This window comes from Morone saxatilis, unplaced genomic scaffold (genome assembly GCF_004916995.1).
Source record: "Morone saxatilis isolate NCDOM2014 unplaced genomic scaffold, NCSU_SB_2.0 Contig16, whole genome shotgun sequence".
NCBI classification, from domain to species: domain Eukaryota; kingdom Metazoa; phylum Chordata; class Actinopteri; family Moronidae; genus Morone; species Morone saxatilis.
In genome coordinates this window covers 8,677,498-8,701,604 of record NW_023339718.1, presented here as the reverse complement: position 1 = coordinate 8,701,604, position 24,107 = coordinate 8,677,498, and the positions used below count along the sequence as shown (strand labels likewise).

The 24,107-nt window shown below is 43.1% G+C and overlaps 1 protein-coding gene across 2 annotated transcripts in view; it reads right to left on the bottom strand.

Moving 5' to 3' along the window:
* The window catches only part of emid1 (EMI domain containing 1), a 53,349-nt gene extending 29,242 nt beyond the window's left edge, over positions 1 to 24,107 (bottom strand). For both annotated transcript variants that reach the window (XM_035659057.1, XM_035659058.1), the window contains exons 1-3: positions 23,476 to 24,107; positions 17,226 to 17,339; positions 16,076 to 16,179 (exon numbers count right to left, since the gene is read on the bottom strand). In XM_035659057.1, the coding sequence (XP_035514950.1) occupies positions 16,076 to 16,179; positions 17,226 to 17,339; positions 23,476 to 23,666 (409 nt within the window). In that variant the 5' untranslated portion in view covers positions 23,667 to 24,107. The remainder of the gene's footprint in view (positions 1 to 16,075; positions 16,180 to 17,225; positions 17,340 to 23,475) is intronic.

The following is a 24,107-nucleotide window of genomic DNA, read 5'->3' as shown; positions in this document are numbered from 1 at the left end:
AATATGTACAGTAACTACGAATAATGTAAAAAGTAGTTTTGGGGAAGGACATCAGCCCCAACATTAAAATCAACAGTTTTACTTCAGGGTATTTTATGCTCCAAAGACAGATTTATTAAAAGTAGAATGAGGGATTTGGGTTTTTTTGCTCATTATTTGGCTAAGACACACTAGTGGGGGGCCGCCGGATGATTCAGTCTAGGAAAGCTCTCAGTGATGAACTATTCCTCATTCAGTGTTATTTTATGTCCAACTCTTTCTCTCTCTGTCTCGATTTGCCAAAGTAGAGATGCTGCTAGGTGATGGAGTGCTCCAGTGTTAATGTGACATCCATTCTCCAACGCTCTCAGGCTTAAAGACTGACACAGAAACTCTCCCACAGTTCGCAAGTGCACCGCAATTTACAGCCTCTGCTGCCACAGATCACTCAGAGAGGGAGAAATGAGAAAACTGCTGAGGGAAAAAAATGAAAAAGGAGTAAAGATAAGAGAGGAGAAGAAAAAAGGAGATAGAAGGAGGAATATGGGATGCTTCCATTCACAGTGTTCTCACTCCCTTCATCCTCTACCCTTCTGCCATCACACCAGAATGAGGGTCTTATCTCTGAAAAGCACTTCAACACAACATGCCCACAGACAGAGCTGACTGTGTGAAGACATGCACACAAGGATGAAAGCACACACACACACAGAGGAGAGGCTCCCATGCAGGGGAGTGGAAGCAGATTACAGTATCCGAGGAGCGTGGAAACATAGATCAAAACCTCGCACAACTATCACTGCATTTACAGCAGAGAGAAACAACAGGCCAAACGAGAAGCTAACAATGCCAAGCCATCAATTACGTTGCTCCCGTCAGCTAATAAAACAGACTGTGTGATCACAGTTTCAGGTCAACACTGGTCCGCCGACCCTGCAGGGCTCTGGCAGTGGCTGACGTGGTGGATGCTGCTCTTATCTCAGCACCGCATTACAAAGGAACACAAGCTCTCCTTCAAACTCCTCCCTGCTGGCATTCACAAAGTTTTTCAACAACAGTCTTCCCTGCACTCCCTCACGCCCACACTGTGAGAAACTGCTGATCGATGAAAAGACAGAAACTTCAAGACAGGAACTTGAAAACAAACTCCACAGTAGACGCTTTAAGTTGATGTATACTGTAGTAGGACCTCCAAAAAATCACTAGGGCTGTGAATAATAAACGTTTCTCAGGATGGATTAGACGATCAATTTTTTTCTCTATAAAATGAAAATAGTAAAAAAAAAAAATCCTTTAAAAATCTGAGGATGTTTCAGTGTTAACAGCATGACTGAACTACATGAGCAAAATGATGAATTTCATTATGATTAATGTGTAATTATACTGTTTGGCGTTTTAATCACATACAATAATCAGCTGCACAGTATTAATCATCATATAAACATAATTTTGTTATTTCAGCAATCATCATTACACCAGTAGGAAAGTAATTTAGAGATGAGATGAGTGGTCATATTTAGTCAGTGAGGTGAAGATAAAGTTTCATTACCGAGTTTCAGAAAGAGGGTCACTGGGAGAAGTCGCAATAGGTCTGAGACTTATGGTGTCAAGGCTTTTGTGGCAGGTCTAAATCAAATACAGGCTAGACCCACCCCCCACCCCCCCATGGTTGGTGTGGTGCAATTTATCAGAGCGATCCCAGTCACAGCAGCTGTGGCGGTGTGCCGAGCTTCCAGCTCCAGAGATTAACACTCCTCCGTCAGAGAGAGCGGAGCACTCTGACACATACATACTGAGATAAAACATCTGGCCTGTCTCGACTAAATATGTCTCCTGTGTGTGTGTGTGTGTGTGTGTGTGTTTCTGTATCTGTCTGTCTTGAGAGTACATATATGTGCATTTGTAGTCCAAACATGATGTGTGTGTGTATCCTCTCCGTCCTCCCTTCTTCATCGCTGATATCTGGCAGTGTGAGTGGAGCAGACTTGGAGGTCTTGGACGAGAAGGACCTGATCTCTCCAGGCGTTTGGAGCTGCAGTAAAAATGGATGGATGGGTCCCATTGTCTGACTCCAAGCCCAAAAATGCCTGACATATATCAACCTGTGGTACTCCAAGATATGGAGAGAGTGTTTGTGAGGGGAACAAGTGCTCTGTCGTCATCTCCTCCTCTCACAGTAGTTGAACACTGACAGGTTACAGCAGTGGTTCCCAACCTTTTTCCTTAACGGACCCCATTTCTATGATTGAGTAAACCTACAACCCCTGACTAACTGACATAGTTTATGTGTATTTATATTCAGTTATATTCAGTGCCCAACAATAACAATTCAGAACAACTGTAAAACAAGCAATCTGGATGAGTGTGACCATTGTTCAATTAGAACTTGGGTAATTTTAACTGCGTACTTTTTTATCTGAACTTTAAAAATAACAATATCATTCAGTTTATTCTGAAATTAGATATAGACCTACTGTGTATATTTTTAAAGTTTTCTTACAGCCCTTAAAATCAAGAAGGCTTCAGGATATCCCGTGAAGCTTTGGTGACTCCTGGTGGGGGTCCTGACCCCCAGATTGGGAACCACTGGGTTAAAGTACAGAGTGGCTGCTTTATAATGCTTTCAAGATGCAGTGGTCAACCAAAAACCATCAACAACACCTCTTGTGAGCTTTTGATCCTCTTACTCACCCTCTGTTCTCTGCTATTTATCGTGTTTTAATTGATTCATAAAAGTCACTATTGGGAGATTAGGTTTCACCACCTACACGCGAGACATGAAGGCTTATTGTGCCGACTCAGAGGGCTGTTTCTGTTTTATCTGCAGAGTGTTAAACAACTTATGAAAGCTGTAAATATCACAAGTGGCAAATTAGGGCAAACCAACCTTTAAAACTCATTATACACCCATATACATAAAACTATACACCAGACCACTATAAAAAAGTATTTCAGTTTAAAGCTTTATGAAAGCTTCAGAATTACACATGACATCATTTAGCGGTGAGATGATAAGACTCAACAAAAGTGGAAAATGAAAGTAATTTATGCTGTTTTAGCACTTAAGTCCTCCTCCCTATTTCTTCACGGTTATGAGGGTGAAAAGCCAGAGAGTGTCGAGAGTTATCATAATTTATACATGAGCTGTTGAGCCTCAGGGCTGAATTCACGGTGACAAAGTTCAGTGATAATCCCTGTATTTTTGTACTGGCTGAGTCATACAAAATACAATGTGTCTCCCAAAGCTTTGTGAATTCATTCTAATGGAGGCCATTTTGCTCAGGTAAAATTTGGAGAATTGGCGAGTTATGTAAAGGTGAAAGAAAGGTAAATGTGAGGCAAAAATATAATATGTTGTTTGTCGCCTTCAAACACAACCAATTTGAACATTTTCTGATTTGATGCCAGACGGACAACAGGCCTCCAAAACAGTTACGAATGACTGCTAGAACAATTACTATTATTAAAAACTATAGACTAATGTTAGAGAAAGATCATGGTCATGATTAAAAGTTGACTGTCCGAAGGAAACAGGATGTTAACCAAAGTCTCCTGTGTCAAAGTCACATGCTTTGTTGCCCCATTCATCCACCTCGACCCTACAATTTTTGTGGCTACAACAACGTCCTGCTATTTCTGCCCTTGTTACTGACACGGAAGAGTCATAATTCACACTAGAGGTCTTTGTCATGTATAAGTAAACATAAGTAACTCTAGGCAATTTAACAAACAATTCAATGCTGTCATTTTTCTTGAGAGGAGAGTCTCTAAGGGTCAGTTTACCCTAATTGAAAACATGAATTTGACATTTTTTAATCTAATTTTGCAATGCTGTAAGCACCACAAACTAAATTCCATTTACATCCAATCTTAGAAGAACAACCACAACAATTAATTTAGTGACCTACAATACGCAGAACAGACTCTCACTCTGGTAGCAATGATGTCGAAATATTTAACTATATTAAAGCATGCAGAGTACAATTTAAACACGTATTAAGGTCTGAACCCATGTCCTCTTGAGCCTCTTGATTTCTTAGATACGGTTGTCTCTGTGTGACTCGTAACTGCAGACACATAATTAACAGCCACATCACTGAAGCAGTGGACTAAACTGTATGTGAGATGCTGACATCCTGCAAACGAGATGACGCGGACAAATATAAACTTCCACAACTTTACAAACTGGGTCAGGGATGTTTAGCTTTTGTGACTCGGGGTGTCAAGGATGTCTTCCAGGTGCTCATCAAAACACACAATTAAGCAACGTCTCTCGGGACTTTTTCACCTTTGAATAGAGAATAAATATTTAGCCTATGGCATGAACCTGGACCTCTAAAATGGTCGCCCATGCCTTTTCCAGTAAGCTTGTCCCGATTTCCATACCCTCAGCGCAGTCAACTGTGCCACATTATGCAATTCTCTTTCAACATCTACCACTTTTCATCAACAATTCTACTCTGACTTTTATTCAAACGACATTAGCAGAAGAAGTGGAGTCAAACTGCTGATGATAGCCATCCACGCTCCACCCGTCTGTTGCACAGCCTTTCAGATCGATCCTTCAGGCACTTCCAGAGAGGAGGGCGGCTGCTTACTGCTGCTGACAGAAGCTGCCTCGGTCTTGACAGAGAACCTCCTGAAAAGCTCGAGCAAACTCAGCTGCACTTTTGGAACAAAAAGTGAACTGGCGGCAGCTCAGGCTAAGGTTTCTGCACTGTCAGGTGCAGCCAGGGGAAAGGAATTCCAGCTTGGCGAAAAGAGCTGCTCTGATGGATGAATGATCCAGAGCAGTGTTTGTAATTCATCTCCCAGCGTGCCCTCTCCTGTCCCTGTGCGGATTAGGAAGTGTGCGAGGCCTCCATCACAATTACACATCCACAGTCTGAGGCTGAGACTTAACTGTCACTTATAATGACCTCTGGAGTCTCTGTATCTCTGGCAGATATCCATGCTGGCTCCAGTTTTCATTCTAACGGTCTAGGTGGAGAAAAAAGAAGGGGAACAAAGGACAGACCACAACACTAAAGAACAAAGAACATAACACAAAGTGCATTAAATTCTCCCTGGCTATCTCAGTCAATCATCTTCCTAAATGTTGAGGCATTTTTACAGTGCTCTCTTTGGCTTTAATCATTCTTTTGATTTGCTGATACACAGGCGTTAAAGGGACACATTGTACTCCCTTAGCATGACCAGCTCACAACATACAGCTCTGAAGTGTCTCAGAAATTTAAGACTGACACCGAATGAGTATGTCAAGAAATTTCCTGTGATAGTCTTGATACACTGCTGCCACTTACGGAACAATACTTGCCATTATTCTGCTGGAAAGACAAACCCTGCACCCCTCAATTCTCTGCCCTTTCACCCCTTTGGCGTCCCTATGGCTACCCACCCACACCCAGGGGGTAGTGGTGCATGGACTGTGAGAGGGTCAGACAGAGCAGACAAAGACAAGGGAGCCTCAAATCTAATTTTACCTCTGAAGTTGAGTTACATTATGAGAAGATAAATTACCTCAAAGGAACATTGTGGTTATGGCTCGTAGAGAAAGTATGAATGATGCTCATCATGGTTATTACTTCAGTCTGTTCTTTGTCCTTTTAACAGTAACGTGAACAGGCCTTTCCAGTTAAGAAAACCCCTCTATTTCCCCTCCTCTCCATGTCCCTTACAATATTTTTCCTTCGTCTGGCTTAAAAACAGCAATGCAAAAATTGCATTTCGTTGCAAGTGTCAGCTTGTGACAGCAGGAGAGGAGGAAAATCCCATTCTCTTTTTCGTTCTCTCTTTCTTTCATTGCCTTTTCTACCTGGCAACACTTGGAGAGAACGTGTCCTACTGGAGCCATGCCATCCTTTCACTAGTACAACCACTCTCGTTTTACACGCTCATCTCTCTCTCCATCTAGAAGAGAGAGGGAATAGATTATCCCCCGTCTAAGCGAGGCAAGAGGGAAGAAAGAGGGGGCGAGGGCTGAGCTCGGACTCTCAGGACAATCTGTAATTCTCCACTTTGTCTCGGGGTCGAGAACCCGTCTGGCCGCAGATTTAGTAACTCTGCTTCAATAGGGCTCTGTTTACTCGAGTAGCTAGGTTTACACAGGCGAAGTGAAGGGTTCATATAAAACGCATTAACTGAGAATAATCCTTTTGGTCTTTTGTAAATAGGATGTAATGATGGGGATGTCCAAAGAGGGTAACCATTTTGAAAAGGCTCAGAGAGGCCAATTTGTGTGCAGGCAGTGGCTCAGTACCAGATCCTCTGAACTGTGCAACTGTGGTTTCTGACATATCAGTAACAGTGTTTAACTAATTTCGGATAGATACTGATTCAAGCAATGAGGCAATATACATAAATGAGGAAAAACTACAAATATGTAACCACTGTTAGAATCCAAAGAATGTTCACAGTGAAACTAAACCTCTACTCTTCCTCCTCATTTTCTTAAGTTCTCTAATGTGTAAAATAGGAAGCATATGTCACTTGGTGGATGTTTTTATCCAAACTATCTTACGGTCTAAGGCATGCACACATTTCAGCATTAGTTGCCTCAATGAGACTTCGACCTCTTAAGCCAGATTTACTGTAAGGGGTTTTGTAGTAGAAACAGAGCCTATACACATAGTTATATATGGCTGCAACTAAAAATGATCGATTGTTGATTTATCTGCCAATTATTACCTTGATTAATCAATTGTTTGGTCAATAAAATATCAGTAAATAGTGAAAATACTTGGTACAGTGCCTTTTACAGTTTCCTAAACCATGCCGATGTCTTCAAATAGCTTGTTTTGTCCAATCAACAGACTAAAAGCCGAAAATTGAAGATCAATTTACTACCCCATACGAAAATAGAATATTTTTATACTCCATAGATAATCTGTTCCATCTGCATGCAAAGCAAATGTTAAAAAATACTATAAACTATCTGTAGGTAGACCATCCAAATATATAACAAGTGAAAGCCAATGCAGAATCCTATATCAATTCTGGGGGTCCCAACACAAGTATACATAAATCCACACTAACAGACACTCTTACTGCCATTTAAGCACAGTAAAGCAAAATAACTTTTAAAAGTTGTACATCTGGATATTTTCAGTGGTTCGATGATTGTCTGGCTGTCAGCCCTGGTGTCTCCACAAAGCTGACCAGACATGGTCTCATGAGGCCACATGCGGTCCCCATCAGGTGAGATGAAGCCCTTTAGGAAGACAACATGGAGGGCAGCCAGCAGAAATAAAAGGGCTATGAAATCATCTTCTGTCCCTCAACCCACAGTCAATGACAGCAGCAGACAGAGCAGATACTCTGGCACAGTAGCACTGATTTACTGCTCTGTCAGTCTATCTGTCATACGGCACACATGCAACTGATATACAATGTGCATGTGTGCAGAAACAGAGCGAGATAGCGAGTGTGTTTCTGTGTCCTGTATCAACTTTAATGATTACGGAGACTCAGCGAGTTCAGCTCACTGCTCTCTTTCCCCGTGTTTGTGTGACCTCGAGTCATCTGAGGTGTAATAAGGTTTTGTTTAATTTTAGTCTGAGTCACGAGTCTGTCTGTACATACAAACTTGATATATGCGTCTTGAGAGAGCAGGTGTTTTTGGTGCCTTAAACATGTCTGCATGTGTGCGGGCGTAAGTGTTTGTTTGCTGCCAAGCCGTGGCTGTGAGCTCAGCATGACTGAGTGAGAGGGCCATAAACACCTGAGGAAGCAGGAACACACAGACACCCTCTCTGGACTGTATTTATGGTCCTGATTGAGGCGGGGGAGGGGAGACGGAGGGGGGTCGTCATGCACAGCTCGGCTCTGGCTGTGGCAAGGGTCCAACCAAAACACCGGGGCTGTTAAAGCCCCCCTGGATGAGTCCCAGGGGGCAGTGGAGCGGACGGAATGCAGGCCTGGGTTTAGAGGTTCAGGGGTACGTCCTGTTGTTAATGAGCTCACCCCGCTGGGCCTCTCTGGCTCTGAGCCCCTGATGCTGCCACACCAGCACCACCACAAACTCTTCCTCCAACCACAAAGACCAGTGGACCAATGAATCATATCACACTGAAAATGCACATCATCACATCACTCACTGTGCCACTGAAAGTGAACAAGAAGACCTTAAAAGAGAATGCTGTGGCTGTAGACTGAATGTGTGTGCAATGAGTGGGTATTAAGAGAAGCCCCTGAGGCTTGACCCCAGACGATGCCAGACAAAAAAGGAGATACAAGCACTTTCCTAAATGATGCATGTCTTACATGCTCTATTAGTGCAGGGTAAACAGCACTCTGCACACATGAAATGCGCACACTTTCTGTGAAACACTGTGGCGCTGAAGACGGCTTTGAAGGTAACGTGACAAACGTGCTTATTTTAAATGGCAAATTTTTATACACAAAGGCAATTCAACACTCTTTACAAAATGCATTAAAAACATTACACAAGAAATACCACATAAGTCATTAAACCACATTAACCACATATCACATTTAGGGAACTTAGGATTTAAGTGCAAGGAAAAAAGTTTTAATCCTGATTATTTACATGATCTCCTGCCTCAGTGCTGCCAGGTGTATGTTAAGTATTGTATTTGTATGATAACTATATGATATCATATGACGTATGATCAATATTTATGGTACAGAGCTGATTATTCATTGTACATTCATTGTGTGTTGTAGCCTGCATAGTAAACACTGGCTTGTAGTTGGAGTCGACTGCAGTTAACTTACGGTTATAAGGTCGCCCCTGAGAACTCGACGATTCGAGTCATAAGTTGCATTTTGTCTTTGGCTGCAGCAGCCCGGCAGCAGAGACGATCCGTGATTCATAACTGAAGTATGAGCAGGACGCACGCTTTTACTTTCTTTGACTGTGTGGAAATCTGATTCAACTGAGTCGGGTAGGCCTGTGGGGTTAACCGATGCAAGTAGTATGAACTATAGCCCAGATAGTTGGCACAGATTTATATACAAACTCAGTTTTGAGTGCCCCGCAGTCTGGATTTGAATGTTTGCCCTGAATTATAATAACTCTGGAGTCTTTGTACGATTAATTGGTTTTAGGCACCTGGCCACATTGTCATGCCTAAACATCAAGCTGAAAAACACTTGCAAGCACACTTCTATAGTAGATTTCTCACAGAACAGCTCTCTTCAGTCTGACTGAAAACAAATACAGCTTACTTTGCCAGCCCTGTATAGCTTCAGCTTTATATGTCACACATTTGATCTCTGGAGGCAAGTTCACTTATACTCTACTCTGTCCTGTTCTAGCCAATCAAGTGAGGTAATTTCTTTATGGTCAAGACGATTGGCTCCTTGAGGGGAAGGCCTCCTCCTGTGTCAGGTTTGAGCTCTGAAAGCCAACTAGGAATGTCTCTAATTAGGCCGAACTGCTGGTGCAGTTCATCCAAACCTCCTCTCCACTCTCGTCTTCAGTCCAGAACTAATCACAACCATCAGCACCACTCCCCACATCCCCGCTGAGCACTGTATCAACCACATGAGCAAATGGAAATATATGCAAAGACCAGCTCAAAATAGAGCTCAAGAGTCAGACGGGGGCACTGACTTTAAAATTCAACACGTTATCCAAGAGTACAGCATTTAGTGGCTGGGAAACTGAGAACAAACCGGAGGGGGGGTTGGATGTTTGGGAGGTCTGTGATACAAGAGGCCATAAATGATGTCACCACAACACACCACAGCAAGATGTCTGTGATGTGGTGGTCTGTTTGTGGTTTAGTGTATATGGGAGTGGAGGGGGTTTGAAGGTCGGCTTAATAAAATCCCCACCCACTGAGCCACAACACTTGAGACTCTCTTATGTGGTGTTGTATATGTTTATGCACTCGTAACAGTGACAAATGAGCAGCTAGATCATAAGGACAACTGGGAGAGTACAAAACCCACAGACTGATGTGGAGACGAATATTTAATCTAAAAGCAACTGTTTTCATTGTATTATTATATCTATCCAGAGTGTGAATAGAACCAGATTTTAAGACATCAGTAAGAGAGAGACACTTTTTACAGGGATACATATGACTGAAACAGGAGAGCAAGAGAACACAGTTTCAATAGAAAACTTATAACATCTTGTATTTTTCTATTTTATTGTGATTATGTGTATTTTCTTATCTTATTGTGTATTTCAAATTAGTCATGTAAAACTAATTTGAACATCTTTGGATTTTCGATGTTTGTTCAAACAAAAAAAAGCAATTTGAATTCATCACCTTTAGCATTTTTAGAGTAATCTTCTTTCATGCCCACAAAATGATCACATTAACAAACTTTTAAGGCTAAATCAAAGACTGATGATCAATTTTAGGTCAAATTAGCCTTAAAAGTTTGTTATTCAGCAGAGAAGAAAACTTGTAAACAGGCTGGACTCTCCATCATCCATCATGTCTCCACTGGTGTTACAGTTTGCTGTTGTATGTTGGGGGACCACAATAAAAAAACTAAAATATTTTATTTTCATATAAATTAACAGCAAAAAATGATAAAGAGTGAGAAGGTAAGATCAAGAAGTGGGCTGCAGGCAGCAACTGGGCCCGTTGAACTCATCACAGTTGTATGGAACCAACAGGACCCCGAGCATACCCACTCAAACCCCGTCAATGCGGCCATTGTCTCGGCACTGACGTCAAAACGCCAAATATGCTTCATTACCTTCTCAGAGCCTACCTAAAAGACAGTAGCGCTGTGTTTTACAGTACCTACATCATGCCACTCTATACCTGCAAGCTGAGAGATGGCGATATGTTGACGGGCAGGGAGCAGACAGGGTTAATGCAGCTTTAATGACATCAGTCGCTGAGTGGATCAGAGATGAGAGAAAGGAGGTAGAGCTCACACCTCCACTACGGAGGAGGATTTTGAAAAGGGCAGGATTTTAAAGGGATTTATTTTCTTCATCTTTCTGTATGATAAAAGCCCTGTTACCAGTTCAAATGGCCTTATCTCGACCAGGAAGAGAGTGTCTCTGCTCCTGTATGCGTGATCTGTCAGGCTGTAAAGAGCCTGTCTGTTTGTGGGTCACTCAGTCAGCACACCAGTCCACTTAAACTACTGGGTGAGGGGAAATGCCTCTGCTTTATTGGGGACAGAAGAATACTCCAGCTGCCATGGTGCGTGTGTGTGTGTATGTCTATTTTCATCCCTAAAAGTTTTTTAGCGCTGCTGACTCGGCCCACTTTATTTCTTTTTGACTGCAGGAAAAACAGTTTTCAATGCACTCCCGGGGGATGTCTTGGGAAATAATAAATAAATCAGTAAGCAGAAGAGGCATTTCCAGTCCAGGAGCCAGATACATAAAACTTAACTCAGAATCAAGGCTAAGTATGTATGAAACTTTAAAAAAGATTCAGCTAAAGAGTTGTGCATCTGTATTTCTTTCTTGAAGTTCACTGATATTTATTTTAGACTGAAGAACAGACTAGACACCAGAAAACGCAGGTAAACAAATGGAGCGTCAAGTATTATGTGGTTCTTAATGTACAGACAAGATATGAAATAAATCATATAGTTATTATGATAAATACAATCTATAATCATATCTTAAGTCTGAATCAACCTGGCTATACTAGAAAATTATATTCTAAGTCTTTTGCCTTACACTATTACAGTCAAACATGAACCATACAGACATAAGGAGTCATAATTATAATTCTTATGACATGACTCTATCATTATTATTCCACAGCCTGAGAGGTTTGTGCTGTACAGTATGTTCTCTGTATGTGGTTTGAATGGAACATTTCAAAATAATGTCATAATAATATTATCATAATTACTAGTATATATTCCAATTGAAATACCTGAACCCATATATGAAGTATAATTTTGTGGATTTTTTTTAGTAAACCTTATGCACATACCAACACACACACACACACACACACACACACACACACACACACACTTAAATAAGAAGAAGACAGTATGGAAAGCGAGGCAGACAGGAGAGGAGAAGAGAGAAAACTTCCCTCCACTGTTTGGTTTAGTTCACTTTTGGTTGGCTAGTCGGCATTTTCAGTGGTGTTTGTTAATTAATGACTATTATGACAATTCCCCTGAGTGGAGTAGTGTAGGCTGAAAGGCCTGGACGCTCCCATGTCTAATCTCATCTGGGGCCTTCAGCCCAGTTCGCCTTCTCTTCAGCTGCTTCCAATTTGGGCTCAGCACTTGTGCTGTGCTGGCAATTTACATAACTATGAATATCAGCTGCTGTGGCCTTTTTCTGTATGCTGGCTGCAGCCTGCCTTCTTGTATGTATGTGATTTATGTGTCTTTTTAGAGCTCTTCTCATGACTGTATACATTTTCTGGATGTTGGTGTGAACGAAGTTGACAGCAAATCTCTTTCTTTTTTTTAATGAATGAATTAGAGTAAGAGAGAATAACATATTTAACACCTGCCAATGCAAACAGAGGAGGCTCGAGGAATGTGACTGAAAGAAAAGAAGAAGCCCAAATGAAAAGGTGACTATGTTTTGTCAGACTTTGATAGTGCTGCTCTGTGTGGTCTAAGAGGAGTGGGAGTGGGAGGTCACCTGCTCTTGTTCAGCTCCCTCCCCCCTGACCTCCAGCTTGGGTAGCTCCACTCACAGCTCCTAAAGCCTGCTGCCATTAAAGCAGCTAATCACGCTGAACAGCTGCATCCTTCACTGTACAAATCCTCAACACCTCGCTCTCCCACCCACACATTCACTCTGGCAAGCAGACAGACACATATACCGGCGTCCACGCACTCCCACTCTTCCTTTGCTAATGGCAAGCTGCAGCCGACTGATGTTTAAAGCGCGGGGTTTAGCGTGGAGGCCTGTGATAAGCTGCGCTGAGCTGTGAAAACACAGATTACATTTCTGCGGCTTATTACAGACAGCGCGCCTCTGCCTCCCAGCCATACCGTAATTGCGGCCCAAAAACCGCAGCCTCTGCTTTGCTGCGAGATACGGCTTGATGGGGACCCCCATTTGACAGCCGTGCTAATTCAAGTCTACGTCCCCCCTATATGTTTTGCTGCACGGCAGCCCCCTCCTGCGATAAGCTGCAGCCATATTTCTTTTCAAGTGCTGTCATCCATAAATCAAATCATGTCAAGATATCAACTGCTGCCTCTTTGTGTCATCTTCACACTTTTGAGGCTCCATCAAAATGAGCTGATAGATGGTAAAAGTCCCAAACACCTATGAATTTTACAGGTTTCCATGGCTGCTGAGTGAGCCAACACCCTTCATCACTGTGTATGTTGACACTGATGCAACCTGTATGAGATAGTCTTTTACAGCGAGCTCTAATGTAATAATGTTGCTTTTATGGGTTACACTTGATATCCTCGTATCACAAAATTGCCTCTAAATGAGGTATAATTTTGATATTTGTGTTTGATGTAGCATAAGTTGGGATATCCCATCTGAAAACAAGCATTTACTTACTTGGAATGCCAAAGCCAACCAGGCATACATTAAATCCCTGTTTCTGGCAGGCTATGAAAGTGCCTCCATCTGCAAATACTTAGCCTTTTTTTTTTTAAGCTCAATCAGAGATAAAGACCATTGTGCTCCAGGTCCAGAAGTAAGACAATATCTCCCAAACCTCATAGAAAACAATTAGGCCCTAGTAATTACACCACTGGCCTAGAATTCCAGCCAAGTCTTGAGGTTAAGAAAAAGAGAGCGAATGTGAAAGGTGCCTGTCTGATGAAGTGTTATCTTACTCTGCTTGGACTCTGATGGAGTACGTCTGTTTATCAGCCTGGGTGTGATGTAATGTTTTGCTTTTGGAGCCCTCAGTTTGAACGCGATAGGCCAAAAATGCTCGCAAGCCTGTGTATGACTGGATGACAGCATTTGGCATGAACTCTTCCCATAATATTCTCTCATCTATCTCTGTGCTCCGCTGCATTGGTTTTGGATATGCACAACCCAAAACTTAAACAGAGACACGTTATCTTTACTTTAGGCTGGACTTGTTGATTTACGTATGTTAACCAATCGACTGGCAGGCAGAGCGGGTGAGAACGGAGGGACACAAGAGAAAACAACTCTCTCATCTGCATTTGAAATATAACCATATTAATGATCGTGCTCTCAGCCTATAATGCGCTTCCTCTCCTCTCTTTCACCTTTAAGCAGCCCCGGCCCCAGAGTCCTGCTGGTATGGACATTGTTGAGATCTGCTGTAATGCAGACCGGCCTTGGGAGTCAGACGTGGCCAGGGGCTTTTGGGGTGGCCTGGTGAGAGAACAGTGGAGTTACAAGCAGGGTAGCGTGAGTAAATGAGCGGATCATACACATTTTCCACAGTCTGTGAAAGCAGACAGGCAGAGGAAAAGGGATGACGGGAGCAAAGGTATATGAGCAACATTGGAACTCCAAAAGAGGTCTTTAAAGATATATGTATCCGGTGTTAGCTGTTTATGAGATTTATGAGATCAAGAGCAATATGTTTTTAATGTCTACCCTAGACAGTAGAAAAGTGCAGCAGGATGATAGTTGTTTGTTCTTTTCCGCCCAACTCAAGGTCAAAAAAGTGCTCACAGTTGTCTGGAAATCCACAAAGAAATGTGTGGAGATTTGCAGATGGAGCCACACACAGGTATTAAGAGCCTGGATTTGAAACTTGCACCCACTGAACTACGAGTGCAGCTTTAACTTTCACTTGGCAACACTATGGCAACAGATTTAAGCACAATCCGGCCTCCAGCTTTGCCCGTGTGGCAAGCTTTTATTTCTCCTTAAAGCAGCGAATGAGGCAGACAGCAGCGGGGTATCAGGTTCTGCACTGGCAAGAGGTTCTGCTCACGCGGCAGGAGCAGAACAAAGCACCGGTGGCCCTGGATAGCATCCATAGTGCCGGAGAGTAAAGGCCCTGTGAATGGGACCTGTCACTTCCACTCAGCGCCGCCTGTGATCTGAGCTACCCGGAACGACGCTCAGATAAGTGGCTAATCCCAGCATCCCCGCTGGCTCGACAGCCCCCTACTGCCATGACAACGGGAGGGGAATCTCCTGCAGCAACAACTTAATTGGATAATTTCCTCCCTGTTTGACTGTGTGTTCCTCTGCTTTTGTTAAGTAAAGTTTGGGTTGTCTGAATGTGTTTTTTGACTTTGAGACTGGGGAAGGTTTAAAACAAGCACGACATTCAGGAAGTTTTGATATGTGTAAGCAAGCCGGAAAAGCAGAGAAACGACTCCAGTTGAAGCCACACTGCAGGAGACTTCCACGCCACAGGGAAGGCTGGGAGTTGTTCTTATTTCACCTGGGAGTGGGAGCATAAGAGAAAAACAGCCTCTGCTTTCAGCAACACAAAAAAGTGACCACTTTAACCACTGTAAACATTTATTGTCCTTTGTGTCAGAAAGCCTGACGATTTACGTTACACCCAGTCAAGTCCTGGGTCCCGGCATAAACAGACGCTCCACCCTTCTCCTCAGGCTGTAGAGACACGGGGGCCAGTGCCAGGGGAAGTCATTATACACTGGGAGTGTGTGTTTGTGTGTCAGTGTGTGTGTGTGTGTGTGGGCAGCTACTGTAGTTGAAAAATGAAAACAGCAGCTAGCATGGCACTCCAAGAGGATGAAGACTTGGTTCCAGCTGGACCATAAAACTCAAAACCACACAAAAGAATCAACCCTTACGTAGCACAATGACTCTCAGAATGAGCACATTAAAACTGATTAATAAAGTGGAGGTATCTGACTCACCCTGAGGAGGCTGAGGGATCTTATTTCTGAACTTCATTTAGAGGACAGAAGCAGCCTTATGTAAGCCTAATGGAAATCACTCCTGTTTTAAAGTATTGCTCGTACACGTGTATTGGAAAGCACATACACAGCCTAGAACTCAAAACAGAGGGATGCAGTTGGTGATAAATGAGTGAGCTTGAAGAGATAAAAAATGATAAATAGAAGGAAACAGATAGGCAGGTAAAGGAAAAAGGCAGCTGAGAAAGAGAAAACAGACAGAACATTAAACCATTTCTCAGTCGTAGATTGCGACATTGGCCCCCTCCGAGAGCTCGAACTGCTTTATAACTAAAGTGTGCATGTGTGTGTGAGTCCTTCTGTCTCGACTGACCTTCTTCACAGGCAGCGCCGCTGAATCCTGGACAGCATTTCCACTCCAGAGAGGTCACAGTGCGGTACACCACTTTATAGGAAGGTCTGACCACGGTCCTATAGCTGAAAAACACACACAAAACCTAAAGTCATCACATACACACAGTTAACAACAGCTGTCAGTACATGACTGTAACAACCCACTTTCCCCTGTGGCGTGTGATCTGGGGGCTTTGTGAAGCAAAATTAAAGAAAAAAAATACAATTCAGGGAGTTGCTGATGTTCAAACCCAGAGAAATCCCTTTTATTCAAGGTAGTGGTACATTTCATTTGGATGCCTGTCAATGGCGTCGTAACCCCTTTATCCCCTCTTGGAATATGTCAGAGAACATAATAAAACTTTAATACATTACTTCTTCCTTGAAAATAATTTCTGCCTGACTCACATCAGATTGATTTTCATTGGCAATGGTGGTTGTTTCCCAAGTCCCATGATCCCATGCTACTTCACGTTGTCATCAAACTACATCTTTTGTTATTGTTTGATGTGAGACACCCACTAGTGACAGAAAATTTTCTGCTGTGCGTTTAAGTTCTTTTATTAGTTTTTCTCTACCCAGGAACAGGTGTGAACTTGTATGAAATATTTCAGGTGTTCCTAACTCAGAATACAACATTAGCTGCGTTGCATTTTCATCTACTGTGAATTATTTTGGGTGGAGAAAGTGCTTTGTCTAATAATAATAATAATAATAGATTTCCTACCCCATTCACTCACTGGTGGATGAATGGGAAGAACAAGAAAACCTGCCGTTATTTCCACACAGTACACACAGTTGGAGCGATTCATTACAGTTCTTATACATTCTCTCATTGGGTTAACTTCTAGTCAATGAAATAATATTGAAATAATTTTCCCCAGGTTAAAAGGGCACTGGTCTAAACAATGTGACTTGAACATAGCATAAGCTGAAGTAACAAATGCTGAAACTAAAAAACCCTCTGTGAGTTATTCTGCTATTAAATTATAGTTAAAAAGAAAAGGAACACAATACCAACAGAGATGGTACTTCCACAGTAACCGTTTTAAGAATTTTAATGTGGGTTCTTCTCTTTAAATGTGTGGTTCAGCCGTAGCAGGAACAGTAAAGTCCTTTCGCCTTCTCACCTGCCTCCCGTACATCCCTGTGGCCAGCGGCATGTCTGGTAGACCCGCTGGAGGATTGTCCCATTCTGCACCTGGCATGTCACTGTCTTAGTGACCGTATGAGGACACCAGTTCCTGAAGGGACAAACAGAGTGAGAGAAAGTCAGAATTGGAGAATTAAAGTTACTGTTTTCAGATACAGAAGAAAAAACACTTTTCGAAACAATTCACAGAGAAAGAATAGTGTATATGTTTTCACAACTCCTTCAAACAAGTGCACTCACACTATCGTGCACAAATTAGCCAAGCAGTCACATTCAATACTCTGTTGTCTTCCCGCGGGTTTTACATTCTTCACTCCCTTCCCCCACCCTTTTGTTTTGAAACTCCTTTATGGTGTTTACACGGATTTAATCAGCCACAAGATTTGCATTGTGGCCGTATTTACACTGTGGTCTCTCCTCTATCAATACACATCCGTTTGCATTCGCCTCTCGGAGGAGGTAAAGTCCCTCAGGAGGGAATAAAGAGGAAGACAAGGTCCCATACGGAGATTAGATTTTTTCAGCACAGGTTAATGGTGGGTTATGAGTCCACTCCCTTTTCCGAGAGGCTGCGTAAGACAATTTCTGGATTCACTGAGGCTGTTAAGACCTGCTTGGGGGTGTAAGTGTGTAAAGGTCAGAGGTTAAGATCTGATAGTGAGGATATGATCACTTGGAGCAAAATGAGTCAAGTGCACTCGCTTAAATTCACCTCCAAGTAATTTCTTAGGCCTCTAGAAGCAAAATCAAATATTTTCACTCAGTAAAAGAGTCGAGGTATAGCATTCAATACCACCATTAGGCTAAAAGCACCAAATTATGTAACGGGTAATTCATTTGAGAGCTAATAGGTTTGGTGTAATCCTCGCCGAGAGCTCAATTACTCTCCTAACGGGAGTAGATATCTGTTCTTGATAGTGCAGGGGCAATGAGAGAAGTTTAGCTTGAGAGGCCAGTTTCATCTCATCCCTTTACTTACCAGATAAAGAAAGCACTGCAGTGGTTACTTGACTTTAATGTATGGAAAACACACTGAAGCCGTTTGAGCCACCATATGTTACTATTATTTTATTAACAATGAAGTGTACAAATACCCTGATTACCGTCATATGGTCAGAGCAGGAGGAGAAACAAGGAGAAGGACTACTATAGCCTGTGTTTACACAATCAATAGATGTATAGAAAGGGGGCTCTATGTGGAAACCACAAAGGAGACTGTGTGGCTCGTAGCACAAAACTACACTTTGTGTGTTCGGCTGCCAATGTATTTGCAAGAGTGGGGGGGTTTCCCACCAAAGTCTGTTTGTCAATATGTGAGACCATATGTTTGTGTGTGTGAGAGACGGTTTACACCAAAGGAAACTGCCAAAGGCGGAGGATGCGGAGCAGCCCTGAACCAGCTCCCATTAACAATCCCCACATGTTGTGGTGGCCGCACACAGACCTGAGCCAGCCAGCAGAGGCACCTCAGAGAAATGTCTGCTACTGCTGACATACTTTTTTCCACATATGATTGGTTATTATTGATTACTCTTGTTTTTTTCCCCCGCCTATTCTATCTATGTATTCTTTGCTTCATTTAAAAAAACGTTACTTTGGCAGATTAAGTTTCAAATGTGAGTCTGAGACAACATATTCCAGACTATTCTAAGTATAAAAGTAAGACTATAAAAGTAAAATGAACTGTGCAAAAGTAAGACACAGTTAGAATTAACCCTAAACTCAAGCAAAGCGAGCAGGGAATTAATCTGCCACACATGTTATTTAAATACAGGCCCACCCTTCATGTATCTCAGCGTATCCATCAGCCGTGAGGCTACTAAAATGAACATGGATCTATATGATTACCCCATGATTGCTTTCCCTTGTCCAGAAAAAAATTGCTCTAATCATCGGTGGAAAATTTCAGACATTGAAGGAGTTGTGGTCAGGTAGAGCTGGGAGTGAGGGGAGGTGGGGGGGGGGGGGGGGGGGTACTAACCCTAACTCCTCCTCATCACTTATCCTCAAGACCCAAAAGATAAACATCTGAGTTTCCCAGGCTGAGGGGAGGTTTCACCTGGGAACAGCTAGGATTGTCACCGGGGGGTACAAGGCGGGAAGTGGGGGTAGGTTTTATGATCTCCCCTTCTCTCTTTGCATTGCACTTATGCAATTACCAAAGAGGAGATGCCAACCGCTGCAGCTTCAGTGAATGAAATAACAAAAGCAGTTGGCATAACAGAGTTTGCAATTTCCCAAATGGCTTGAAACCAAATCCTGCATTACCTATAATAACTTGCAAAAACTGATTCACACAATACATAATAAGTACATGGCAGCAGGAACGATATGAGGGTATACTCCTTTGATGCCAGAAGATAATTGTATTAACTGGGTAATGGTAAAATTATAATCTCTTCTGGGATGTAAAGGAATAAAAATTTTAAAGCTGTCTTACTCACAAGCCCTAAAGCAAATAACTTTCCTCATTTTAGTTGCAGAGAACTACGACACAATGGACCATTGAATTTTCTCTGGCTTTATTCATAAAGGGACACAGGTGCTTGGTGCACTCAGTCTTTCACTCTAAAATGTTTCATAGTCAACACCTTCCTCTTACTGGAGGCGCCCTTGTCTTATGAAGTGTGAAACCCACCAGCACCATGCTGTTTCACTGGCAAAAGCACCAAGCAGGCCCTCAGTGAGTATCAGGTCTCTAAGCACACATGGTACACTCTGAATGTCGGGCCCAAGCTAAATAAATCATCAACCATCTCTCTGCAGTCACACACAGCCACAGCCAATAGTCAAGAAAGAAATCCACTATTTTTAAGGGACAGAAGAATCACAGCTTTAGTCCATCTGTTCCTCAACGCTACAGATGCCAAGACAGTAAAACATCGGAGGGAAACAAAAACTTGCTGAACCCTAAACGAATGCAAATGCTGACAGAGAGCTCATGAACTTGTCAAATAAGCTTATACGCTGTATTCTTGTTACTGTGCTGAGTTTATGCACTGGGACTTAGGCCATGTGACCTGACGAGAGGGTTGATAAGGGCAAAACGCTGGTGAGACGCTGGTCACAAACGTCTGGGTAACTCCCTCTCCATCCACCCATCCATTCTCGTACTGTGGGAGGAGGAGGGCCGAACACTCAAAGATATGATTGAATTGCGGCGTGGATACAAATCTAAAGGAATTTCGCTAGATTTCTGTCTGTGGGAAAAATACTCGGAGAGAGAACAAAGGACAAAAGACAGATGTGGCAAACAGCCAGAGTAGAGGAGAGGAGACAAAGGTCATTTTATCATAAGGGTCACACAAGGGAGCTTCCGATGGGAATAAAACGGTGGAACGAAAGACTATTATGAAGCACTGTTGGTCCCACGGGTTGTAGAAGTGGCGTAAGATAAATGTGGTGCAATGACAAATGGCAAAGAGAGAACTAGAGAGTACAGCCACAGTGACATTAATGAAGAGAGAGGGATAAGACATTCCTGGAGTAATAATCTGCAGCTTCTGGGAAAACCAGAGAGTAGACTATAAGAGAGTAGTGTAAGACAAACTGTCAGAGAAAATAAAAACAAGAGTTATGTTCAGTTTGCATCTGAAGAACTATCAAATGATAAATCAATAGAGAGTATTAGGGCTAGTGGTCTATCATATTGCAGGTTCTAAGCCACTGCGTGTTTTCCAGTGAAGATCATCAAAGCACGAGGCGAGGCCTTGAAGGTCAGAGCTAAGTGACTCTTCACAGCAGCCTCAGAGGAACAAGGAAAACTCTCATTTGTCTCTGTCCGTTTTGATCTTTCAAGCATGGACACCTGTGAGCGCTGACGGTGTCTCTGTGTTTAACGGGTGCGTGCGTCTTTAAGTGTTTGAGGCTGGAAGCATGAAGGGAGTTCCGCTCAATTTAGAAATTCATTTATATCACAGCTATGGCTCCACACAGCAAGTCATGAATGGTCCATCATGTAGAGCTGAGCCAACACTGACTGGGTCTTGTTTTGTCCAACCAACAGTCCAAAACCCAAAGAGATTCAGTTTTCTATCGTAGAAAACTAAAAAACAAGCAAATACTCACATTTGAGAAACAGATTCTTAAGGCTTTTTGTTTTCTTAAGAAATGTAGGGCTGCAACTAACGACTAGTTTCATTGTCAGTTTATCTACTGATTATTTCTTTGGTTAATACTTAGGTCTATAAAACATAAGGACATCCATTTAGTTGTCTTAAGATGTCTTATTTTGTCCAGCTAGTCAAAAACCAAAGACCTTCAGTTAACAATGATACAAAAGAGAGAAAGGCAGCAAATCTTCACATTTAAGAAGATAAAAACATCAATTTTGGAGTAATTATTGCTTAGAAAGCAACTCAAACAATTATTATTTTTAATGTGCCTAATATTACCCATGAAACATTTTCCGTCAGCATATACATTGTTTGAAGTTCTTTGAATGATCCCATCTAAAGCCACACAGAGTCTTCCAGAATCTCTGTCATCTTTATTCCCATGCCTGGAGAAAACGTGGATATGGTTGGGTGAGGAATGAGGGCGGCCACAGGGTTCAGACGGCCTGTCAGACCATGACAAGTCCTCAGAGGGAGGATAAAGAAGTGGGCGAGACAAGAAATAAAGAAGCGGCTCCCTCCGTAACCCCTCAGTGTACTGAGCTCATATAGTCGTTAAGAAAGACAAGGGTGAGCGAACACTTTATCAGCTCCTCTACAGAGCGACCACACCAGTCAAGAAATTACTCAAGAGTTGATAATCCCCTTAGATTTGGGTAATCACTGTGTGAAGACAGCCTGGTAGGGGAAGACATTCTTAGTAAAGGTTATTTCTTTGACAGAATCCTTTCCCATTCTGTTAAAATTAATATTTACTTCCTTAAAAGTTCCTGAACCCCAATGACAAGTTGCTGTATTTGAATGTCAAGTTGAGAGAAAGCCCTCTGCTCTCTGAAATCCCACTGCCACTGTTTGGCTTTGTTGACACACCATAAACTGCTCCTCTCGCAGATCAGGCCAGACAGCAGGTGGGCCGAGACTTTCAGCTCCTCTCATGTCCCCTCAAACCCGCTGACCTCTCGACCGGTGGCTGACTCACACCAAAAGAAGCTTCCTCTCCATCTATCCCTCCAGTCCTCCGCTGCCACTTACAAACAGCAGCAAAACTGACTGTAAACTCATCTCCGCTCTTCCCAGAACAAGCCCAGATGCGGTGGAGTCCCAGCTGCTTGTGTTTAGTAAACACATCCACCAAACCTCAGGCCATGAGTGACAGGGGAGCTGAGTGGAGAGGTGAGCCAGTGGAGCGAGGCTGGGAGTGCTGAAAGCAACCTGGACACACCCCGAAGAAAAGGCCCCATCAGAGAGAAGGGGGTTTCAGCCTCCGGTCACATTCAACACACACACACACACACACACACTCGCAACCTGACAGCATAAATATTTGTGATATGGGAAATGTCCTCTCATAATGAAGCACCGGTTAGTCTCCGAGCTAAACATTGGCTCTGTCCAGGAGGGAAGCGGAGCTGGTTAGCGCTCTTGCCTGTGTGTTTAGTCTAGTGACTCTCCTTCAGAAAAAAACGCCCTCATCAACAACTCAATCATTGTATGACATCTCATCCCCCTCTTTTCATTCAGTAACCCCTTCTTAAGCTATCAATACTGAGTGCTTTAGTACAGAATCTCTCCCTCATTCACTGATGCATCCTGTCTTCACCACCGGCATCCACATCGGAGCAGGCGTCGTGTGGACAGATCTGGGGAGTAAATGTGGTGCTTTGAAGAGCACCGTGACAGCTGAGACGGAGCAGATGATGTTGCTGCTCCTACATCTCCTGCTGCAGGCATAAAACAGGCACACAACACACCTTAGAGGCTTGGAGGCGCTATCAGGAGGCCACACAGAGAGAAGCTGAGTGAGCTGGGACAACAATGAGGATGGGCAGTCAGCAGAGCAATGTGTAATGCCAGCACAGGAAAAAGGAAACCAACTGTCAGGAAGACAATAGGACCTGGTAGATGGATGGAGATGGGAGTAGCTCTGCAGAGGCATGCATTGACAAGAAGATACAAAAAAGTGAACTGCTAAAAAGGTTGAAAATAGACTTTAGAGGCTAGAAAAAGGTTATTATGCGCATGTAATAGGACATAACTGAGGATTAACGCACAGCCCCAGTATGTTTAAGTACTCCCCATGTCTCGGTGTAGTAGTGTGGATGCTTTTCTTACCTTTTCTGGTAGACTGAGGTGTGAGAAGCTGCTGTCTGGTCTCGGCTCAGCTGCGTCCCGGCTGAGTAGGTTTTGTAAAGTCCCGTCTTCCAGGTCCCGTCAACAGACGTGGTCAGCCAGAGTATCAGCCCAGTCCAAAGCAAACTTTTTCTGCTAAGCGCGGACACGCTCTCCCGTTGGCGCGGTCCCATTTCCGTGGCATCAAAAGTACAGCCAGAAAAAAAAAGTTCAAATGAGCCCAACTTCCCCCCGGTTAGAAAACAGACCGGTTAGTGAATCCAGCTCGGGGAAGGAGGAGGAGGAGGAGTGGGGGAGCGAAAGTGTCAAACAGCACCGGGTCGGCTGGAGAAGACACGCATCCTATTCACTAAAGTAGCAAACATGCACTTCTGTCCCTTATTTTTTTGTAAAAGAGCCTGTCTTTGAAATCCCAAGTGAACTAAAAAAAAAAAAAAGGCCGCCCCATAAACCCCCGCGTCTCGTTTGCGTCTACCTGTGACGGAGCGCCGACATCTGAGAATAAACCCTTGAAGAGTGTGCGCGTCCCAGCCTCTATCTGCTCTGCCTACCTCCGCCTGTCTGCGCGCATATCGACTCCAGCCTTTACAGTGGGCACGAAACCACTTTTTATA